At 36.9% G+C, this 20585-nt stretch overlaps 1 protein-coding gene across 1 annotated transcript in view; it reads right to left on the reverse strand.

Annotated features, from left to right (window-relative positions):
- The window catches only part of LOC121410753 (helicase with zinc finger domain 2-like), a 50805-nt gene that overhangs the window by 23002 nt on the left and 7218 nt on the right, over positions 1 to 20585 (reverse strand). Inside the window, exons 5-6 of the mRNA XM_041603077.1 lie at positions 1887 to 1989; positions 68 to 295 (exon numbers count right to left, since the gene is read on the reverse strand). Coding sequence (XP_041459011.1) covers positions 68 to 295; positions 1887 to 1989 — 331 coding nt within the window. The remainder of the gene's footprint in view (positions 1 to 67; positions 296 to 1886; positions 1990 to 20585) is intronic.

The raw sequence follows: 20585 nt of genomic DNA on the forward strand, positions 1-20585 counted from the left end.
AATCTCGCACCATCGCACTCATGCCTATTCGCTATTTGTATAAAGTTTATCTTCAATTCATCCATACCACATGTTTAATTTCAGCACCATTGCTCTTTGACTGTTCGTTGCCTTCTTCTGTCTTTACTGAAAGGGTTTCCTCTTGCCCATTAACATGACAAAACACTCGAGGTGTATTTCCATTATTGGGCCATATCCTCCTGATAGGGTCAAGACTGCGACGCCTCACTGATTCTGCTGTCTCCAGTTTGTTGTCATAAAACGCAGATGATGGAAATTCACATATCTGCTCGTGCTGTACATGAAGAGAAATGAATGAGGAACACTTTTGAATTTTGAGAGATTCGAAAGAAAATATACTTCATGATTGGTGATGATTTGTATAACATTATTTTCATCTATATTGATGAAAACAATTTGCAATACATATATTATGCTAGATACATTACTCAAGTAACAATGACTTAAATGAAGAAATACTTTGGACACTCTTTGATATGCTGATGTTGATAATGCCTTAAAAGAAAAAAAAATATGCTGTCTTCATCCCACAAATCAACCTTTAAAAAATTATTAAAAACCATGGTTACTATTCCTTTTTGGGAGGAGGGGACAGACCCAAAATATACAAAGGCAATGTTTTTGTGAGAAAATGAAAGACTTTGCTCAAATTTGCATTCAATGGCTTAATAAGGTACATTTATATGTGTCTTGACTGCATATACAAATAATCCCTTGAATGATTTTATTTGTGCAGCGCAGCAGCGACCGTATTAAGAAAAAAAAGAGAAAAAAGACAGAGGATCCAAACTGTCAGATTGTGGGATTCACAGGGGGCAACATAAAACATTGTCTTAAAGGCCTTATAATAAGGTAGGATAAATATAATTTTGATCATTCAAATATATCATTCAGGAATTTGTAAAAGCATTCAGTCTTTATTTCATTGCACTGTGAATATGATGTGGCAGACTACATATTCCACCCAATATATCACTATCATCACAGTCATCATGATCACTACCAATATCATCAATACCAATCCTAAATCATTTTTATCACTATTATTAGCATCACTACAAACTTTCTCATCGTCACCATCATTAACAATGTCAGTCTGACTTCATCTTTCATAAATCTTATACTCGGTGGAAAATGGAAATTCATATATCATACATATAAGGGCCTGTATTGGGCTAAGCTCCGAAAATCTTTATGACTACCATTATAATCACTATATTGTTGACACTACCAAAATTATCATCCCATCATCATAATTATCCCTACAAAAAGGGAGCTGGTTTGATATAAAGGCTCATCACAGGAAGGGGGGACTTTTGCTCCCCCCCTCCCTCAATGACTGCCATCCGCGATTCCACCACGCTTTTGCAACATTGGAATACAAATCACCCAAGGTGTAATCTAAAAACTGTACAATTTATATATTATGCAAGGAAGTCTGAGTTATTCTGTATTATTTTCTAATGATTGTACTTAATTTCATACGTAATTTTTTGAAATTATATGTAAATCATTTAAAAATTACAGTGAAAATAATAATTTTAAATGATTTTTTACTAGAAACACAAATTGTATTGGATTTGTACATGTACATGGTATCATGTTTTTTAAAAGTTTGTCGCAAATTTGGTCTCAACAGATGCATAAGACTAGAAAGAAAGTATCGTGGAACGACACGTTTGATTTTTATACTACAAACAGTTTGTGTGAAATGTCAAGGTGCATCATGAGCATCTTTTTATTATGGATATCGGCGCATTGCAAATGTCCATATTATCATTTATTATATTTTAACCCACCACCAGTACAGCACCAATAATTAGGCCTATCTTCATCACCAAAATAACCATCACCACCATACTCACCATTCTGTACTGAATAGTGAGCATCTTGGCTTTATCCTTGTATTTTTCGAGCAGAGAAATATCCATTCCAAGCTGCTTGGCATTGGGTTCTGTGATTATCGACCTGTAAAAATAATAACATCACATGTGATTATCACAAAATGGTTCAATAGTATCCACAACCATACAAAAATTCAAATGAGGTAAAATCATATTAAAACTAGAAATTTGACAATCAGAAATTCATTAAATATGATTGAACGTAACATCGTGCAGGAACCAATATGCATATATATCTATATATAAAATGATCAAATTTAGATCTCTGAACCAACTTGCATACATAATGAGCTGTGACCTTTGACTCCAAACTCGAACTTAGCCTGTATTTTGGTGTCATCTACCTACATGTACATGTACCTTTCAGATGTATTTCATAGTCTAATCGCAGAGGGCGATATTTTTACGTAGTGCTATGCTTTGCCATTGTTGGAGAAGTACGTCAGTTCGCTGGGAGCTACGGTGGCATGTGGTTGTAAGATGTAAGCTCCGAATAAACGAAGTTAAACTGTACTGAATACAGTATCTCCGAAGTTGCTTCATTCGCATGATTTAGGGTGAGTGAGCGGGTGAATTGGTGTATTTCAGATTAATGAGAGAGTGCATCACGTTGCACAATAGACTTTTGTGAGCGAATATGCCCAAAAAGAGATATAAAAGTGAGAAGCTTGGACCCGGTTCTGGAGACTGCATGACGGCAGAACGCTACCACGACAGGGCTCGGTTACGCCACACATGTAAACTATAACGTTGACCTGAAAATGACCTTTGACCATACCATGTGACCCCCGACTACAGTATAACATGCAAGTCCCCCAAGTCCATTTACCATCCAAGTTTGGTTGAAAAGTGACTTAGGGTTGTGGAGTTATGTGTTATAAGGTTTGTGACGGACGACATTTGGATCCCTAAGTCTCGCTTTCACCTCTGGTGGACGAGACAAAAATCAAACCAGCATAGTGCTGATATTTTCATAAAAAATAGGATGTGAAATATTAAAGAGGGTGGATAGTTTTGGTAAATCCTCAAAATCTGCTTGTCACCATTCTAATTAATTTCTATATGATATGAATGCTTATGCCCTAAAACAGTCATGATGTGGATGACATGAAATGAAATGGTGTTTTACATAGTTAATTTTGCAATTTCCCTTGTAATTTAACCCTGTCGGGTATCCCAGAATTATCGAGCTGACGCGCGATCTCTGGCAAACAGGTTGCGAGCTGCCTCCCTCTATCACCGAAATCCATGCATTATTTTGCATGCACTGCCTCGGCCTCCAGCTAGCGCTCTGCACTATACACGCACCACCGCTTGAGCTACGTACGCGGGAACAAAATGTAGTCCGCTGAAAAGAGGAGTTGTCCAGTCTATAGTCACTCAGGTTTGCTAAGCCCGTTCTGTATACGCACTATTTATTCGATGATAATTCCGATGCATAACGTGACACCAAACGGCAGAGAAGAACAAAAGAAAATACTTGAACGATACGTACCTCACTGAACTTAGTCTTATAGCTAATGCACCTTGATTTCCTATTCCTTGGAAGTTAGATTCATTGCCAATCGACGACTAAACCCCAACGATAAACAAACCCTCATCATCCCATTTAAAAAAAGTGGAACCACGATATGCTACAATGAGTGTATTTGAATAACTGATCTCCAATTGCCAAAAGACGGGGGCAATTTATATTTGGATATGTTTTTACGGGAGTGTTTACTCGCTAAAACAATTAGAAACAAACCATCACTGGGTGGATTGTGTCTGAAATCATAAACTACATGAAGTTGTTTTTATGTGTAACAGCTCTATGGGTGTACTATGCATGGGAATTGTGTTGATTCGAGAGCAGATGAACTTTACGTAATAAGGTCATATACTGCTAGTCCAGACGAGGTCATGCAGAGTTCAATGCTTGCATTATGCGTCGGTCTACTGGAAAGGCCATATATATACACATGTATATGGGTTTATGTATGCGTTATATGCACGGTTATGTTCCTACACTACATGCATGTATACGTGTCCTCTGCAGAAATAATTCAATCGAGGTTATATAATACCAAGCTTCAAATGTGGAAATGGAAAGTAACTCGATAAAGTTCTGTATATAGTGTCATTTGAGTTTAGTATATTTTCCATATTTTGATGGATGATTTTCACATACGTCCTGGAATTAACATAAGCTACTAACTATATGAGTAAAAACATTGTGGGTCCCGGGGATTCGATGTACATGTATGACGATATGCAATTATTAGACATAGACATGTTTCATAACTGGCGATAGAAAAATGACACGACTTTATTTTGGATCGCAAAAGTGTTATCTTTTATATGCATGATCTCCAAATGTGAGGGATGATGTTTAGGAATTTACATTTTCTACAAAGAGCGACCCGAATATATAGGCCTCGTGTTTTGGGTTTTCCTCTTTTATTTCATTTGTGCGGGGCTTTTTTTCGGGGGGGGGGTCACGCTCGCCTCTTTTAATCATTGTTTTTGTACCCACCGTAAAGCACAGCGGTAAAGTGCCAATTCGTGTTGCCAAATCCACTTCGATCGTCATTTCATCTTCGTCTATCACAGTGACCAAATCGTCTCATAAACAATTTGGTCTATCCTCATACCCATTTTATTTTCATTCATTTCATAACCAGTTGGTCTAATACCCATTTTATTTTTATTCATTTCTACCAATTCACACTTTAGTCCAATTATTAGACTAAATACGGGGGTATATGGACTTTAGATGGGTATTTGACCTGACTGGTTATTAGACAAAACAGTGAGTGGACGAACTGATGATGGTAGACCCCAGTAGACCAGTTCATAATTAGACGAATTGGCATTATACCAACTGACCAGCACATGCAGCCGCGGCGAATCCGCGAGCGAGTAAATTGAAAAAAAAAAAGGAATGGGCCTTGTACAAAGCAGGGAAGACCGCTCCATTCAAGTCACAACTGCACGAGGGGAAATTGAGATAGAAAGGAAGAAAGAATGCAATGAAAGAAAATAGAGATTAATAGATAAATATATAAAGAAAGAAAGAACTGAAGAAAAGGGAATAACTGGATCGCGTTGTCAACAAGGATGACTTCAAGACTTCATTGCAGTATAAATTCGTTGTTGTTTTTTTTACAAACAATCCATTCACATAATAAAAAGCAATTTCAACCTCTCATTATAAAAGGGAGAAATATATTATCAGAATTGTCCATCTGACTGCTTTCATGAGAGAATAGCAAAAAGTTGTGTTGCAATCAATAAATTGCAACAAAATTTTAAATAATGTAAAAATAATACTTTTTACTATATAGGTCATTATAAAAACACTTTCTTTTTTAATATTACTTTGTTCAACTACACGACTTACAAAATCGCTACTCCTCAACCTCTTATACGGACCAAGCAAAGAGCGAGGAAAAAATAATCAAAATAAATTACCGACATAAAAGTGTAATTTTGGTTTGTCAACGAAACGTAGCTCATAATGATAAGATCTCTGACTTTACACTCGCCTATATATTCCATACGTCATCTTTTATGAAGTGAGAAAGAGCACTGAGCGTTTGATTTTTTTTCATCATGAACAGGATAGGTATACATCTGAAATTTGTTGACGTTTTGGCACAATGGAATTCTAACAACTTGTTGTAATCATGAAAAGGACAGGATATAAAGCTAAACGATAAATGCGAGCGCGAAGCGCGAGCAGCGGAAAAGATGAAATTCTGACTTAAAAATAGAACTCTCAATTCATGCTTTGTAAGTCATGAAATCTGGGCAATTTGGTTTCTTCCTACATATATAATGCCAGCGCGAACCGCGGGCAGAAAAATTTTAATATTTAACCGATCTCAATCATTAGTGCGAAACGTGAGCTGAAAATATTTGTTCTTCTTCCGGTCTGAACAAGGGGTAATTTAAGCACTATTTCAAGCACTATATAGCAATATTGAAAGCTCAAGCTCGATGTCCGAGCTGAGATATGTTCTGTAGGTAAATTGCCAATTCGTCTACTGCCATCCCGTCCACTCACCACATGGTCTACATTCATTTCGTCTAATGCCATTTCGTCCATCAACATTTCGTCTACCACCCATTTCGTCCAATCACCATTTCGTCTAATAGCCATTTAGTCTAATAGCCAGTTAGTCTATAGCCAATTCGTCTACAACCATTTCGTCTACCAACCATTTCGTCTAAATCCATTTGGTCTAATGCCAAATCGTCCATTAACCAGTTCGTCTACCGTTCATTTGGTCCAATAGCCATGTCGGCTAATTTCAGTTGGTCCAATATCCACATCGTCTACTTATCAACTCGTCCAATTGCCATTTCGTCTAATAGTCATTTCGTCCATCAACCATTAGGTCCAATAATCAGTTCGTCTACCAACCAAATCGTCTACTAACCATTTCGTCCAATTCCCAAATCGTCCAATAGCCATTTAGTCTAATAGCCATTCGGTCCAATAGCCATTTCGTCTAATACAAATAATTTGCGTTATCCGAGGAGGGGAGCGAAATGACTTTAATACCTTGAAATTATTGATGATATTAGTTTAAAAAAAACCCTAAAAACTATGATGATAACTACTATCGCAAGGGTCGATTCAGTGGGTACAGCAATTCAGGCACCCCACCCCCCCCTAAAACGCACACACACACGCACACACACACATATAAAAGGGGGAACTAAGATGGGGAAAATGGAAAAGGGTCCTTTTAATTTAATTTGTCGCTCAATTTTTATTTAAAAAAAGAAAGGAGAATATTGTATTCCGATATCAAAATACGATAAACAGATGAAAGACAATATAGTCTTTTAAAGAAATATTATTGATCAATATACCCCCACCCCCCCCCCAAAAAAAGAGCTCTTCCCGATCTGTCCTTTCTTCTTTCCCTGTACTATCCTCTCCCTTTTTGTTCGTTTCCCGTCGCTAGAAGCTAGCCCGCCTGCGCCTAAAATAAATGTAGGCCTAGTAGTATTGACAATAACGATGAGTATAATGTTTGTGATATACTCATGCTGTAGCAATTAATGGATATAATAATAAGAATGATAATCGTCATAATTATACTAATAAATAAATAATAATAATAATAATAATAAAATTCAAAATACTACTACTAATAATAATAATTGTGATGATCATATTACTAATATTAACAAAAATGATAATAATAAGGATAATCATAATAGAAATAATATACATAATTAAAATAATTACTACTACGTAGGCGCGGATCCAGGAGTTTACAGGAAGGGGGGGGGGGTATTGAAATCACTAGAGTAGATTTTTGGTCGCGAGTATATAGGCCTGCCGGGTATAATTATAACACATCCCTTTTGCGGATCTAGCTTTTGCTAATGGGGGCAGGGGGGGGGGGGCTGTTGCTCGAAAAATGTTCATTCATATTCATATATATATATTCCCCTATCTGCGGATCGAAGAGGGTTTTTTCCGTGTTGTTTTTTTTGTGCTTGCGCGAGCTGATCTTTTTTTTTTATAAACATTTTATTTCATGTAGGCCCACTATTATTTTACACATAAAATCGTAAGTCTTGACACTGTTTGAAATCCTGAACATTTCTCTAGATTAATAACTAATGCGAGGATTGCAAGCGCGCAGCGTGAGCTGAGAATTTTCCATATACTGACATGAAACAGGGGCGTTTTAAGGACTGCGTTTAGGAATTCTTGAAGATACATATTTTACTTTTGTAAATGCAACATCACAGTGCGAGCTGAAATTTTCCTATATTCAGACCTCAAAACGGGGCACTTTAATCACTTTTTGTAAATTTGTACATAATACACATCTAAATAAACAATGCGAGCGCGGGTCGAAATTTGTGATATTCTGACATGAAAAATGACGTTTTAAGGACTGTTTGTAAGCATTCATAAAGTGGATACATAGGCATTTCGAGGAGGGCAAAGCGTCCGCCCCTCCTTATTGACGGCCCTCAAAAAGAGAAAAGGGTGGGGGAGAAAAAAAGAGAAAAAGGGAAGGAGGGAAAAGAAAATGGGGAATGAGACGAGAAAAAGCTGAAGGAAGGAATAGACATTGACAATCCACGTCACTATCCAGTTTAGAAATGAATATACAAACATGTGCACGGCGAGTTAAAAAAAAATTGATATTTCAGGACACTTTGAACACTCCCTGTAATACAGGATACATAATTATCTTAAAATGAACAATTACTGCAATTATTGCCGAAAATGTTGGTTAATTGACATAAAGAAGTAACAGATTAAGGATTGTTTGAAGGAATTCAAGAAGAGATGGATGTATCATAAATAAAAATGTGAGCGCGCAGCAAGAGCTGAAGCTGTTTCCCTATTTTCAGATCTCAAAAATGGGAGATTTTAATCATTTTTCTTTTGTTATTATGTACAGGATACATATCTCAATAAATTATTAATGCGAGCGCGAAGCATGAGATGTTTCCCTTTCCTTTTTTCCTTTTCTTTCTCCCTCTTCCCTCTTCCTTTTTTTCCTTCTCTCTTTCTTCCCCATTTTTTTCTCTTTCTCTTCTTCTTTCCCTCTTTTTTTCTCTCCCTTTTCTTTTCCTCTCTTTCCTTCCCCTTTTTGGCGCCCCCTTTCGCCATCGCCAGTATACCATTCCGTTTTTCCTCGCCCGTATCGTGTATGTATAACCTCGATAAGACACACATTGCTTCCCCCTTTGGGTGGAAAACACTTCCACAATGCAAAGTAATCAAAGACGAACAACACTAGTCAACAGTGATAAAATAAATCAAGAAGTTGAAGAGAATTGGTAATTAATTAGGCCCACAATCGCGAATAGAGTCGACTCGGGTCGTAGAGGGCGCTAGTGCAGCATAGTAGACCAGTATGCGTATTAGACGAAATGAATATTAGACGAAATGGTGATTAGCCAAAATGGCAATTGGACATATTGGCTATTAGACCAAATGGCAATTAGACCAAATGATTGTTAGCCGAAATGAGTTTAGACCAAGTGATAGTAGACCAAATGCAGTTAGACCAAATGGAACATGGACGAAATGAAAGTAGACCAAGTGGTTATTAGACCATTTGCCTTTAGACCATTTGGCTATTAGACCAAATGGGAATAGACGTAATGATGGTGGACAAAGTGGCTATTGGACCAATTGGCAAAAAAATACCATTAGACCAAATGGCTATTAGACCAAATGATAATAGACGAAATGGCTATTAGACGAAATGGCTATTAGACGAAATGGTGATTGGACGAAATGGTAATTGGACCATGTGGATAGTTGACCAACTGATGGTAGACGAAATGATATTAGACCATGTGGGTAGTGGACAAAATGGCAGTGGACGAAATGGCAATAAACCGTTCTGTATATTGACTTCAGTACTTGATATTTTTAGTTCTATATCATCCTATTGAGCAAGATATGGGTCATCGAACAAGCAATACGAGCGCTTCGCGCGATCGAAAATAGTGGCATGAAAGATTTTTTTTTGCCAAGTCTTCCCATCGTCTTATCTATTCACTCGTCTTCCTTCTTTTATTTTCCTTTTCTTTTCTCCTCTCTTTAACTTTTCCCCGTTTTCTTCTTTTGCTCCGCAAATAGGAGCGGGGGAATCGTTCCCCTCGCCCCCTATAGATTCGCCTATGAATTCAGATAACATATATAAAATGCTTTTGTTGTTAATACAATTTTACTTTTGCACCATCGAATGGAGAGAGGGCCTAAACATTTGCATTTATTCATGGCTCATGAAATTACCCTAACATATCGGCAAGTTCACTTATCATTACAGATAAATGTGTAACTATTTCAAAACAGACTTGTCAACTTCAGAAAAAAAGTATAACTGAATTGGAAAACAAATTTTGTTTTTCTTTCTTTTGTGTATTTCTGTGTTAACATTTTTTTTTTGATTTCATGTATTTTTACAAGATCGATTTTTTTCTGGAGATATACTGTTTTTTCGATGCCCTCAATATAATGGGGGGGGGGGGGTGCGATTTTACAAGCCATCCCCACCTGAATTCTTTTGGGGTATATTTCCCCATCTCCATCCCCCCCCCACCGATCGACACTCATGGCATATCATCTTTGGCGGATCCAGGCAGAGACGCACCCCGTATATTTTTACAGTTGCTCATAGAAGACATAGGCTTACATTTATTTTTTTCATTCATTCATTTATTTATTTGTTTATTTATCTATTCCCGGGGTTTTTTTTACCAAGGCTAGTTTCTTGAGTATACATGCTTCTCCAGAGAGTCCCGCACGATATAGCTAAATCTACGAAAATTGCCACCTGCATCCCCTCTTTTGTAAAAAACTTATATCTACCCCTTGCTTCAATATCCAAAATGATATTGTTTTCTCCTTCCTATTCTATAAGCTAAAAAACCTATACGAATGGCCATTTTAAATTAACGAGCTTGCCTAACTGTTAGGCAAGCTCATTAATTTGAAAATGGCCATTCAACATCGATATCACTGAACATTAATTACATAAATTATTCTGACCGATCGTTCTTTGGTAACTTAATTCACCAGAATCATTGCCATGATTGATAAGAAAAGGGGTTCTCCTACGCTGTCCAAAATAATGGCAGGGGATGCGACCAATTTGCATCTTTCTAAAACTCTGAGCGGAAATACAAGCCGCTAAAACTAGCCCCTTCATAGAGGTTCATGTATATTGACAATTCTATTGATAGATTTGATATTGAATGGGATTAAATAAACTGAAAATGTTCTGTAATGAAGACATGCAGGATAATTCAAAATTGGGCATTGGCGAATCCAGGGGCGAAGTGACCGCTGACCCGAAGTGGTGTAGCTACAGGGAGGGGGCCTGGGGGCACGTGCCCCCCCTGAAAAAAATTGACAGAGCAAAAAAAAAGGGAGAAAGAAAAACAAAAAGGGAAAAGAAGAAAGACAGAAGAGGAAAATAAGAGGAGGAAGACGAGTGAATGTAATAATGTGAGGAGACTTGCAAATCTTTCATGTTACCATATAAAAGTTTTGCTTGCGCTTGGCGCAAGAATTGCCTGTTCGAATAGATTAATATCTTGCTCAATAGGCTGATAATACAAAACATATTTTAGCTCGGACAACGAGCTTTCATTTTTTTCATTTACAAATTTAAGTGCTCTGTAAAATATCAATTTTATGGTCTATACATATCAGCATTTTAAGCTAACGCTGCGTGGTCACATTCTTTGATTTGCCAAGTTCATATTGTATACTTGTATTCCATAATGTTCCATTAAACAAATGTATTCAGAATGTTCAAATTCTAGGTCTAAATCTTAAACATGCGCGATAGCCTGCACTTAAATTATCCAGTTTCACATCAGAATATCAATAATTATCACGAAATGTAACCATGAACAGGATGATTCTTGCACGAACAAAAATCGGTGCGAGCGCGAAGCGCCAGCCCAGAATTTGTCATTTTCTAGCCTAAAATGTATTTTGTTTTACTTCAAACGGGGAATTAATTTTGTAAGGCACATTTCAATTTGAAAAAAATTATATGTTTTTTTTAGTGGAAATAAGGGTGGCAAGTGCTCCACTCTCCCAGTAATTCCGCCACCCCAGTCTGAAAAAAACAAACAAGCTCGCGCTTAGAGCTCGCACTTGTACTTGGATTTTGTATCCTTTTCATCACAAACCTACATGTCAAACGTTCGATTTGGGGGTCAATATAAATAGTTATTTGAAAAAACACAGCTCGCGCTTCGCTCTCGCATTGTTTACTTATTATAATTGTTAATTATATAGATTCCACGGCATGATTGCAAAACAAGCTAGTATGTAGGCCTCCTCCAATGTACTATTGTCAGGTTTGAATACAACCGGGGAATACAAACAATATCAGCTCGCGCTTCGTGCTAGCAGCGATACGCTAGCTCTTCGTGAATTCCTATAGCTTGTATAAACGGTCGTCAAATAAATTTCCATTTCCATGTTCAGGTCATTTTATATGGCTATTTAGCGCAAGAAGCGCGATCAATATCAACTGACTCCCGACTTGTTTTATATCGTGCCCCCCCCCAGCCATGCCGAACGTAATGTGCACCTGATAGTACCACAATGGCATATGATTCTGTCCCCCCCCCCCAAAAAAAAAAAAAAAAAAAAAACGGGGTAAGAGATAGATGGGGGAACTTGGTCAGTGCTATTTATACAGCATGTCGGTGATAGAAGCGATCAGTTCCTGGTAATTTCGAGTGTAATCTTATTATTATTTTTTTTTTTTTTGGGGGGGGAGACCTTGGAGACATTAGCAGACATTAGCGTACCTACAGAGGGACAGACTACCCAACCCCTGACGAGTCACAACCCATGTCCCCCCCCCCCCCCCCCCGACGAGTCACAACTGATCCGTGATGAGCCACATGTGGCCCGTGCCTTTGAAATTGAAGACCTTTTTTCTTTCTTTTTTTTTGCTTGTCAAATTTTCTTCCTGTACGAAATCCTTTAATTTTAGTTGAAGACGTTTTTTTCATTGTTTACTTGTCAAATTGCCCCCCCCCCCCTCCTTGGAAAATCCTAGGTACGCCACGTCAGATGCTAAAATAGAAGAGATGTATATATGTAATACATAAAGCCTATTTCTCCATCGTGACCTTTACATATTTTCGTAATGGAATTCTTTACGATCAGGATTGTGATACAGTTAGATATGCATTGGAACTTTGCACCCCCCTCCCAAAAGAAAAGTATCGATTTGCTGGTCGGGGGGGGGGGGGGTAGGCTGCAGGTGAAAATATTACGTTTGAGTCTTAGCGCCGGCCCTGGGCCAAGATCATATAGATTTATCAGCAAAAGATACAGGCGAAAATCTGCAAAGCACTTTATAAGATGATAAAAAAGGATGTCTCTTGTTGTTTACGGATCAAGGACCCAATAATTGCCATTTCGAAAATGTGCATTTTTTCTTTACATTAGTTGAAATGTTGTTTCTTGAAAATGCTTTACATATTTAGATGGAAATACACCTTGGCGGCGGAAGCCAAACAATTTAGGGGAGGTCCAGCTGAAATTTTGGGATGGGCACAAGTAAAAAATTTGACAGCCCCCCCCCCAAAAAAAAAATGGTTGTCAACCTAAGTTTTAGGAGTGGATCACCAAAAATTTTTGACAAGCAAAAAAAAAGTTCATCAACCTAAATTTTAGGGGGGACACAAAACGTTTCAGGGGGGCCCACGTGAATTTAGGAGGGACGCATGAAAGAAAATTGACAAGCAGAAAAAGGTTATCAACAAAAATTTTAGGGAGCACCGTCCCCTCCCCCACCTCAAATTTAGGGGGGGGGAACTGCCCGGGGAACTGTCAGCAATAAGCATAAGACAATAGAAAGGAGAAATTTGTTGAATTTTATTGAGATTACAATCACATGACGACGCCGGTCATGTAAATTGTTCTTTGAAGAAAAATGTGTGATGGCAGAGCTGCTTACAGAGTCTCGAAAAAGTAATTTGGTCGAGAGGCGGCTGTGTGTCACATGTGATAAGAAAGAGAATGCAGATTTCAGCGGCACGTATTACATGCGGTCAGAAGTGTTCGCGTGAATGAGTGTGATGTGAATGTCAGCGGCCGGCCCGCCGTACACATCGTCAGGCGATGCTGCGATTTGTGCATCGCATCCGGTGTCCTGTGTTTTGGTTGTTCGACCAACCATTGCAGAAATTGTAGTCGTCTTATAATCTCTACAAAATATTCTCAGGAACCTCAACGATACTATTTTATGGATATCAAAGTACACTATATATATATAAATACATACATATATATGTAAGTCTGAGTGATGGCATTAGCATAGCGAAGGTAAATCTACAACAGATATCCCTCCAATTCCTCTGGCTCAATACAAACCGACTTTACGACAGTGGCTGCTATGCTCGGCGTTTCTCCGGCCATGCTCCCGCGCTCACTCGCGGTGAAATTTGGATACTAAAGCATTGCATGCACTCCGTGTAGCCTAGCGATAGCAGACGATGCGCGGAAGAATTTTGTTTTCCAGTAAAGTAGATATCGGTCACGTGAAAAACAAATGCTCAGTCATGGACGAAAGTGGGCGCTGTGAAAAGTGACCTTTTTGAACATTGCGAATAGGTAGATTGAGTAAGATGTCGGTGAAATTCAGCCGAGGATAATGACTTCATTTTCTGAGTTTATTTAAAATTTAGACATTTTCAAGTAGAAATTTCGCCACTCTCATATTGCATTATGATCAGTTCTTGTTATTCAATAGCCACGACCCATACAACTGGATTTTATGATCCTTCACCAAAACTATCCTCGAGCTTTAAAAAGAAAGTTATGACATTTTAAAGTTTCGCTTATTTTTCACAAAACAGCGATATGCACAACTAGGTGAGTCAGTCGATGATGTCCATCACTCACAATTTCTTCTGTTTTTTATTGTTTGAATTATACAATATTTCATTTTTTATAGATTTGACAATAAGGACCAACTAAACCATATAGTATTAAACAATGCTATTTCCACATGTTCAGGGAGGAATTAATCGTTGTATCACTTGACAATGAGGTGAAAATTAGAATATTTCATACTTCATATAATAAAATACAAAAGAAAAAGTGAGTAGATGATGTCATACATGTAGTCTCCTCATTTGCATACAAGCCAGGATGTGCATATAACTTTTTGTGAAATTAAGCGAAACTTTGAAATATTTTACATCCGATTTTAATGAAATTTTCAGTGTTATACTTGTTGGATTTTTCTCTTTTTATTCAAATTAACTTTTTATTGGGGTGGACTTGTCCTCTAAAATTTCTTTGGTGCAGACCTGCCAACCTCTGTGAATGAAAAATTGTATTCTGTGATAAAAAAAATGTTTTTTTCCCCCAAAATGCATGGCTCATCGCGGCGCTCAAGCAAGCTGAATGCAAGCTAAAATGCGCACTGCTCTTGCAGATGAAAAAAAAACACAATGAAACATGTGTATATCTCACCCTGGTTTTGACAAAATGATTGAAAAAAAGTAACCTGAAATTACATTGATCTAATAACCATATTTGTGTAAGTTTTATGAAATAGAGACATATAGAGATGATTTTCCTCAATAAATTACGATTTTGTTAAAAAAAATAATAAAAAAAATTGGGGTTTAAAAACGCACTAAATATGCCCAAAACGTACTGGTTGGCAGGTCTGTTTGTGTATATTTTTGCCTTTATCTCACTCAAGTAGGTAGTACATGTACATATAGTATGCTAGTTTTTATATATCTTACAAATAGCTGCAAAAAAATTGCCTAAACATTTCCTATATATAAAAATATTTTTTTTTTTTCAATTCTTATGTATTTGTTTTTTTTATCAATGAACTTTGTCAGGGACCCTTTTGCCATCAAAAATAGCATAACATAAATCCATTTCAACCAACAAAAGTAAAAATAATCATATTAGACTGGGGGGCTGATTCAGCCCCCCCCCCCCCCCTTATGATTTCTGCCGTCAATTACATCATCGCAACAAGAATTGGCACATGCATTACCTATGGCAAATCTTCAAAACTATAAGATCAAATTCCGAGGAAAAATCTAATTAATTAGTCATGCTAATTTATGCATTAAAAAATTGTTCTAATTAACTTAATTATTGATTCTAAAATGCTATTTTTTTTTGTACAGACTCTTTAAAGGAATCTGATGAAATGAACTTTAAAAACATTTCAACATTTATTTTCATATTTTTTTTGTTTTCTGAATATCTTTGTGTTTTGACATTTTATTTTCATTATTTCTTTATGGAAGTTGTCTGGGACTTTGTTTTACCATAAACAAGATGAAATTAATTGATTTCAATCAGTAACAGGAGAATGCATAAATGAATCTTACATGTAGCTAAAAAAATCACAATTTGAGCAATTTTAGGCCTGCATGCACTCACAAATTGTTGCGTAATTTTTGGACCACATACCCAGGTTTGCGATTTTGGTCTCAAAAGTTACATGAGACATGAAAGTAAAAAGTCAGGGATCTACAGATGAAAAAAATGTGCATGGCGGATTTATCGTGAGAATGTAGAATGTCCGGGGGCTGATTCAGCCTTGTAAGGGTTAAGGGAAAACAGTTTAAGAAAGAAGATGAGAGCGGGGTCATATCATATTCCCATATTGAGACTTTCATAAAGGTAGAGTGTGACATCAACTGAAAAAGATCTTCCACAGTTAAGGTAGAGGTGAGTATTCTTTGATTCTTGAGTTCCCAACGAGGTCAAAACAATTTCACAGAAATGCAGAAAACAGATGGTTATTTCATAGATGTAAAGATGTGACGTAAATTTTGTAAATTTTCAACAACTCAGGGGGGAGGGAGCTTGTAATCCCCCCCCCATTTTCCCTAGCTACCCATTTATTAATAGTGTTTCAAAGTTTTTCAAAAATAAAAACAAGAATGAAACTAGAGATGCTAAGCGGGTCGCGCGGCCGAGCACATGTATCCCCACACCCACCGCGTCATCTATCATTGCAATACATGTATATAGAGCACAGAAATTTGACTAATAGATACAAGTATTATGACGACAATGACCCTGCCCACATTTTGCCTTTGGGTACCAAGTTTGATGACCATAACATGACGTAGCAGCGTGACTCAGCAGAACATTAAGTATTGTCCAGCATCACCTGTTGGGGAATTAGTGTGGTACGTATGTTACTGACACAGCTCCCGTAGGACTAGCGTGCCAAAGTTGATTTTTTGGTTGTTTTGGCTTCAATAGGGTCCCCTTAGGCCAAAAACGATGGGGTTCAAATTTTCAGACCCCTCCTTCCCTTTGTGGGGGGTCATTTTTGGCGCCATATTGGCCTGTACAAAGCCCAATAGGATAATCCATTGTTTTCAACCTTATTTCTCACTTTTCTTCACCAATTATATTTTTTAAGTTGTCTGAGGTGTATGAGAATGAATATTTGATGATGTTGTGATGTCAATGTTTTTTTAAGTTTACCATTTGGGGGCGGAGTTTACGAAAAATGCCCCAAAATTGTAAAATATTGCCCCTAAAATATTATTTTTCCCTTTTTTGGCACTAAAATTAGGACAAAAGGATTACAAAATGAAATGAATATGTCTTTTTATACAATCCAACAACAGAGGAATATATCACCTGTAATGTATATCATTATTTTTGGTCAATTGATGTAAAAATCATCCCCATTTCAGGATTTTATGCAGTGAAAACCTTACTACAAAAATAGAGGGCGCCATCACTTATGATAAGCATTTCCCTAAAAAAATGAAATTCTAGGCACTGTAATTTTATCAATAAATTTAAAAGCTGACACATTACAAGAGCAATTATTTCCAATGCCGATTCATAGTATGAGCATCTAATTTGGTTGATTCTACCCCCCCCCCCGGGGGGGATAGCTGCCTTAGGCTAAAATATAAAAAAAATCCTTGATTCTTTTTTTTTTTTGTAAAGTGACCTTTATTTGGTTTCTATTCAAAGATTTAATAAGGCTGAAGAAGTATATCGGGAAAAGTTGCAAGGACCCAGAAATCCAAGATGGCTTCCAAAAATGGAATTTAAAATTATTGTTGATACTTTAAATGGACATAGCACATTTTATATACCTGAGATAGATGGAATTGGTGTCTAGACCATGGTTTCAACGATCAAAATTGGGACAAGAATACCGTTTCCTTTTTTTTATTTATTTAACTTTTGGAGGCCATCTTGGACTCAACATACCGGGACAGTCGGTGGTCCGGTATGTTAAAAAATCCAAGATGGCTTCCAAAAATGGGGTTTGAAATTGCTGTTGCTGCTTGAAAAACCAATACAGTTTGTTCAATATCCGGGAATATGAATGTGTGTGACTACCATGGAAAAGTGAGTCTAATAATACATTAGAATAAGTTACAAGGAGAGTCGTTGGTCGAGTATGTTAAACAATAGAATATAAAATAGCCACTGTTATTTACAAGTGGACATGTAATATCCATCAAGAATATGGTTTGATGTCTAAACCATGATTTTTAATGTCTGAAAATTAGTTACAACCGTTCGAGTGTTATGGCCTAGTGGATTGGTCTTTTGACTTTGAAAGGGTCGTGGGTTCGAATCCCAGCCATGGCATAGTTTCATTCTGCAAGAAATTCATCAACATTGTGCTGCACTCAACCCAGGTGAGGTAAATGGGTACCCGGTAGGAAGAAATTCCCTGAATGCGCGAAGAAATTCCTTGAATGCTAGAGCGCCTAGGCAGCCCATCTAAGGCAGGGGTAATAATAATGGCAAGGCCCGCTGGGAGAACAGTTTTTAGTACTGAAGTGGCTTCCCTAGGTAAATATACCTATATTATTAATATTATCATAACAAGGACAGTCATTGGTATATGTCGGAAAATCCAAGATGGCGTGAAGAAATCTGAGTCTAAAGTGAATGATGTTACTTAAAAATGGACATAGTTCATTTAAAATTCACCAAGGACATATGATTTTGGTGTCCACTCAATGGTTTCATGACTATAGTGATACTTTCGACTAGTTACAAAGATATGCACTTGTCCATTTTGCCTAAAAATCCAAGAAAGTTTTCAAAATGGCATCTAAAATGATTCCTAAAACTCATTAATAATGGTCAGAGTTCATACAATATTAATATGTGAGGAATAATTTGGATGTCTACATGGTGGTATAAAGGGTCAGATAATACATTCAACAAATAACAAGGATATTTAGTTTTCCATTTTGTCTAAAATCCATGGTAGATTTAAAAAAATCATCAAATGGGTGCTATTACAAACTCATGAATCAATATGATAACTTATCCCATACATTTAAGTGTATATACATTTAATATTTCTCACAGGTTGGTATTGTTTGAATAATTTCTCCACTTTTAAGTAACAATAGTCATTTTGGAACCCAATTTTTAAAACCAACTTGGATTTTAAGGCAAAATTGATAACTGCATATAGTCATTGTAGCCAGTCCTTAATAAATATTTTTAATTTCAACTCTTGAAATACTAGTGTAGACACCGAAATAATATCCCCAGGTGTATGTTTAATGTTCTATATCCACTTTTAAGTACATGTAATAGCAGTCATTTAAGCAATCTTGGATTTTTGATAAACTTGACATCCGACTGTTCTTTCAACTTGAAACAATACTTGATCCTTTAAACTCTAGTGTAGACACCAAAATCAAATCCAAAATGTGCATTTCTAATGAACTATGTCTACTTTTAAGAACCACAGTCAATTTAGACCCTGCATTTTGGAGGCCATATCGCATTTCTTGACATACCAGACCACTGACAGCCCTTATTTACTTATCCAAATGTCTTATTTGACCCTTGAAACCACTGGTTTAGACACCAAACTGGGGGCCGTTTCATAAATCTGTTCGTAACGTGGTGATCTTTTCTTACGCGCTAAACCATCGCCTATGGTGTATACCATTTACCAAAAGAAAGGATCACCAGTCGTTCTTAAAGTCGTTCTAATCTTACGAACAGCTTTATGAAACACCCACCTGATATCTCCCAGGCCGATATGAAATGAACTATGTCCGCTTTAAGTATCAGCAGCCATTTTAAGATCATTTTTTGGAATTCATCTTTGATTTTTGGACATACCAGACCACTGACTGTCCTTATAACTTATTCTTATATATTACTTGACCCAAACCAGTGGTTTAAAATTAAACATCGAAATCACATTTCCATGGACGATATGAAATCAGCTATGTCTGCTTTAAGTTTAGCAGCCATTTCAGAATAATTTTTTTGAAGCCATCATGGATTTTTGGACCAACCAGACCACTCACTGTCCTTGTAACTTTTTCCAATTTACTACTTCACCCTTAAAATCATTGAATCAAAACCAAATTGCGGATTTTTAGCACACGGTAGCCTTTTTTGATGCCATCTTATATTTTCCAGGTATCCTGGGGTCCTTATAATTCACTCTATCCTGTGTCAACAAATTATTTTAACTCCTAGACCATGGAGTATGAAACTAATTAGGATTCTAGGGTGGATAATGAGTGAGTCGTATTCATTAATTTTAAGTGAATGGTGGCCATCTTGGATACTATCTTGAAAATAACCACTTTCCCTGATGCAGATTTTGATAGATTTTTAGTAAATTATTCCTGACATCAATTAGTACTAAAAACTGTTGAAAAACAATGTAAGTTCGGAAGTTCTCTAAACACCACATGTTATTTCAATAATGATTATTTGCATGTGTGCGTGTGTGTGTGGGGGGGCTAAAAATATATTTTATGTGTTTCTTTCTGTCTATCAGTAATTGGAAATTAGCCGAGAAGTATATAATTGACAATTCGAATTGAAGTTCTTTAATCGTAAATTGTACTCAAGAACGGGTGGCCGAATGGTGAAAGTTGTATGCCAGTCAGTAGGGGGGGGGGGGAGTAGGGGATATGGTTGGTAGGATGCTCGTCTAACTTGAAGCCTTCAGATATAGGCATTCTAACTGTCTAGAGATAATAAAATACCATAAAACGATTCATTTTTTAACCGGGCGCAAAATTACTAATACTCCTGATTTTAGTGGGTCTTGATATAGGTAACCCCCTCAGGCAGTGGGTGAGGGTGGGAAAAATTAGAACCCTATAATTTCCTGTTAGATTGGACCC

This window comes from Lytechinus variegatus, chromosome 1 (assembly GCF_018143015.1).
Source record: "Lytechinus variegatus isolate NC3 chromosome 1, Lvar_3.0, whole genome shotgun sequence".
Lineage (NCBI taxonomy): Eukaryota > Metazoa > Echinodermata > Echinoidea > Temnopleuroida > Toxopneustidae > Lytechinus > Lytechinus variegatus.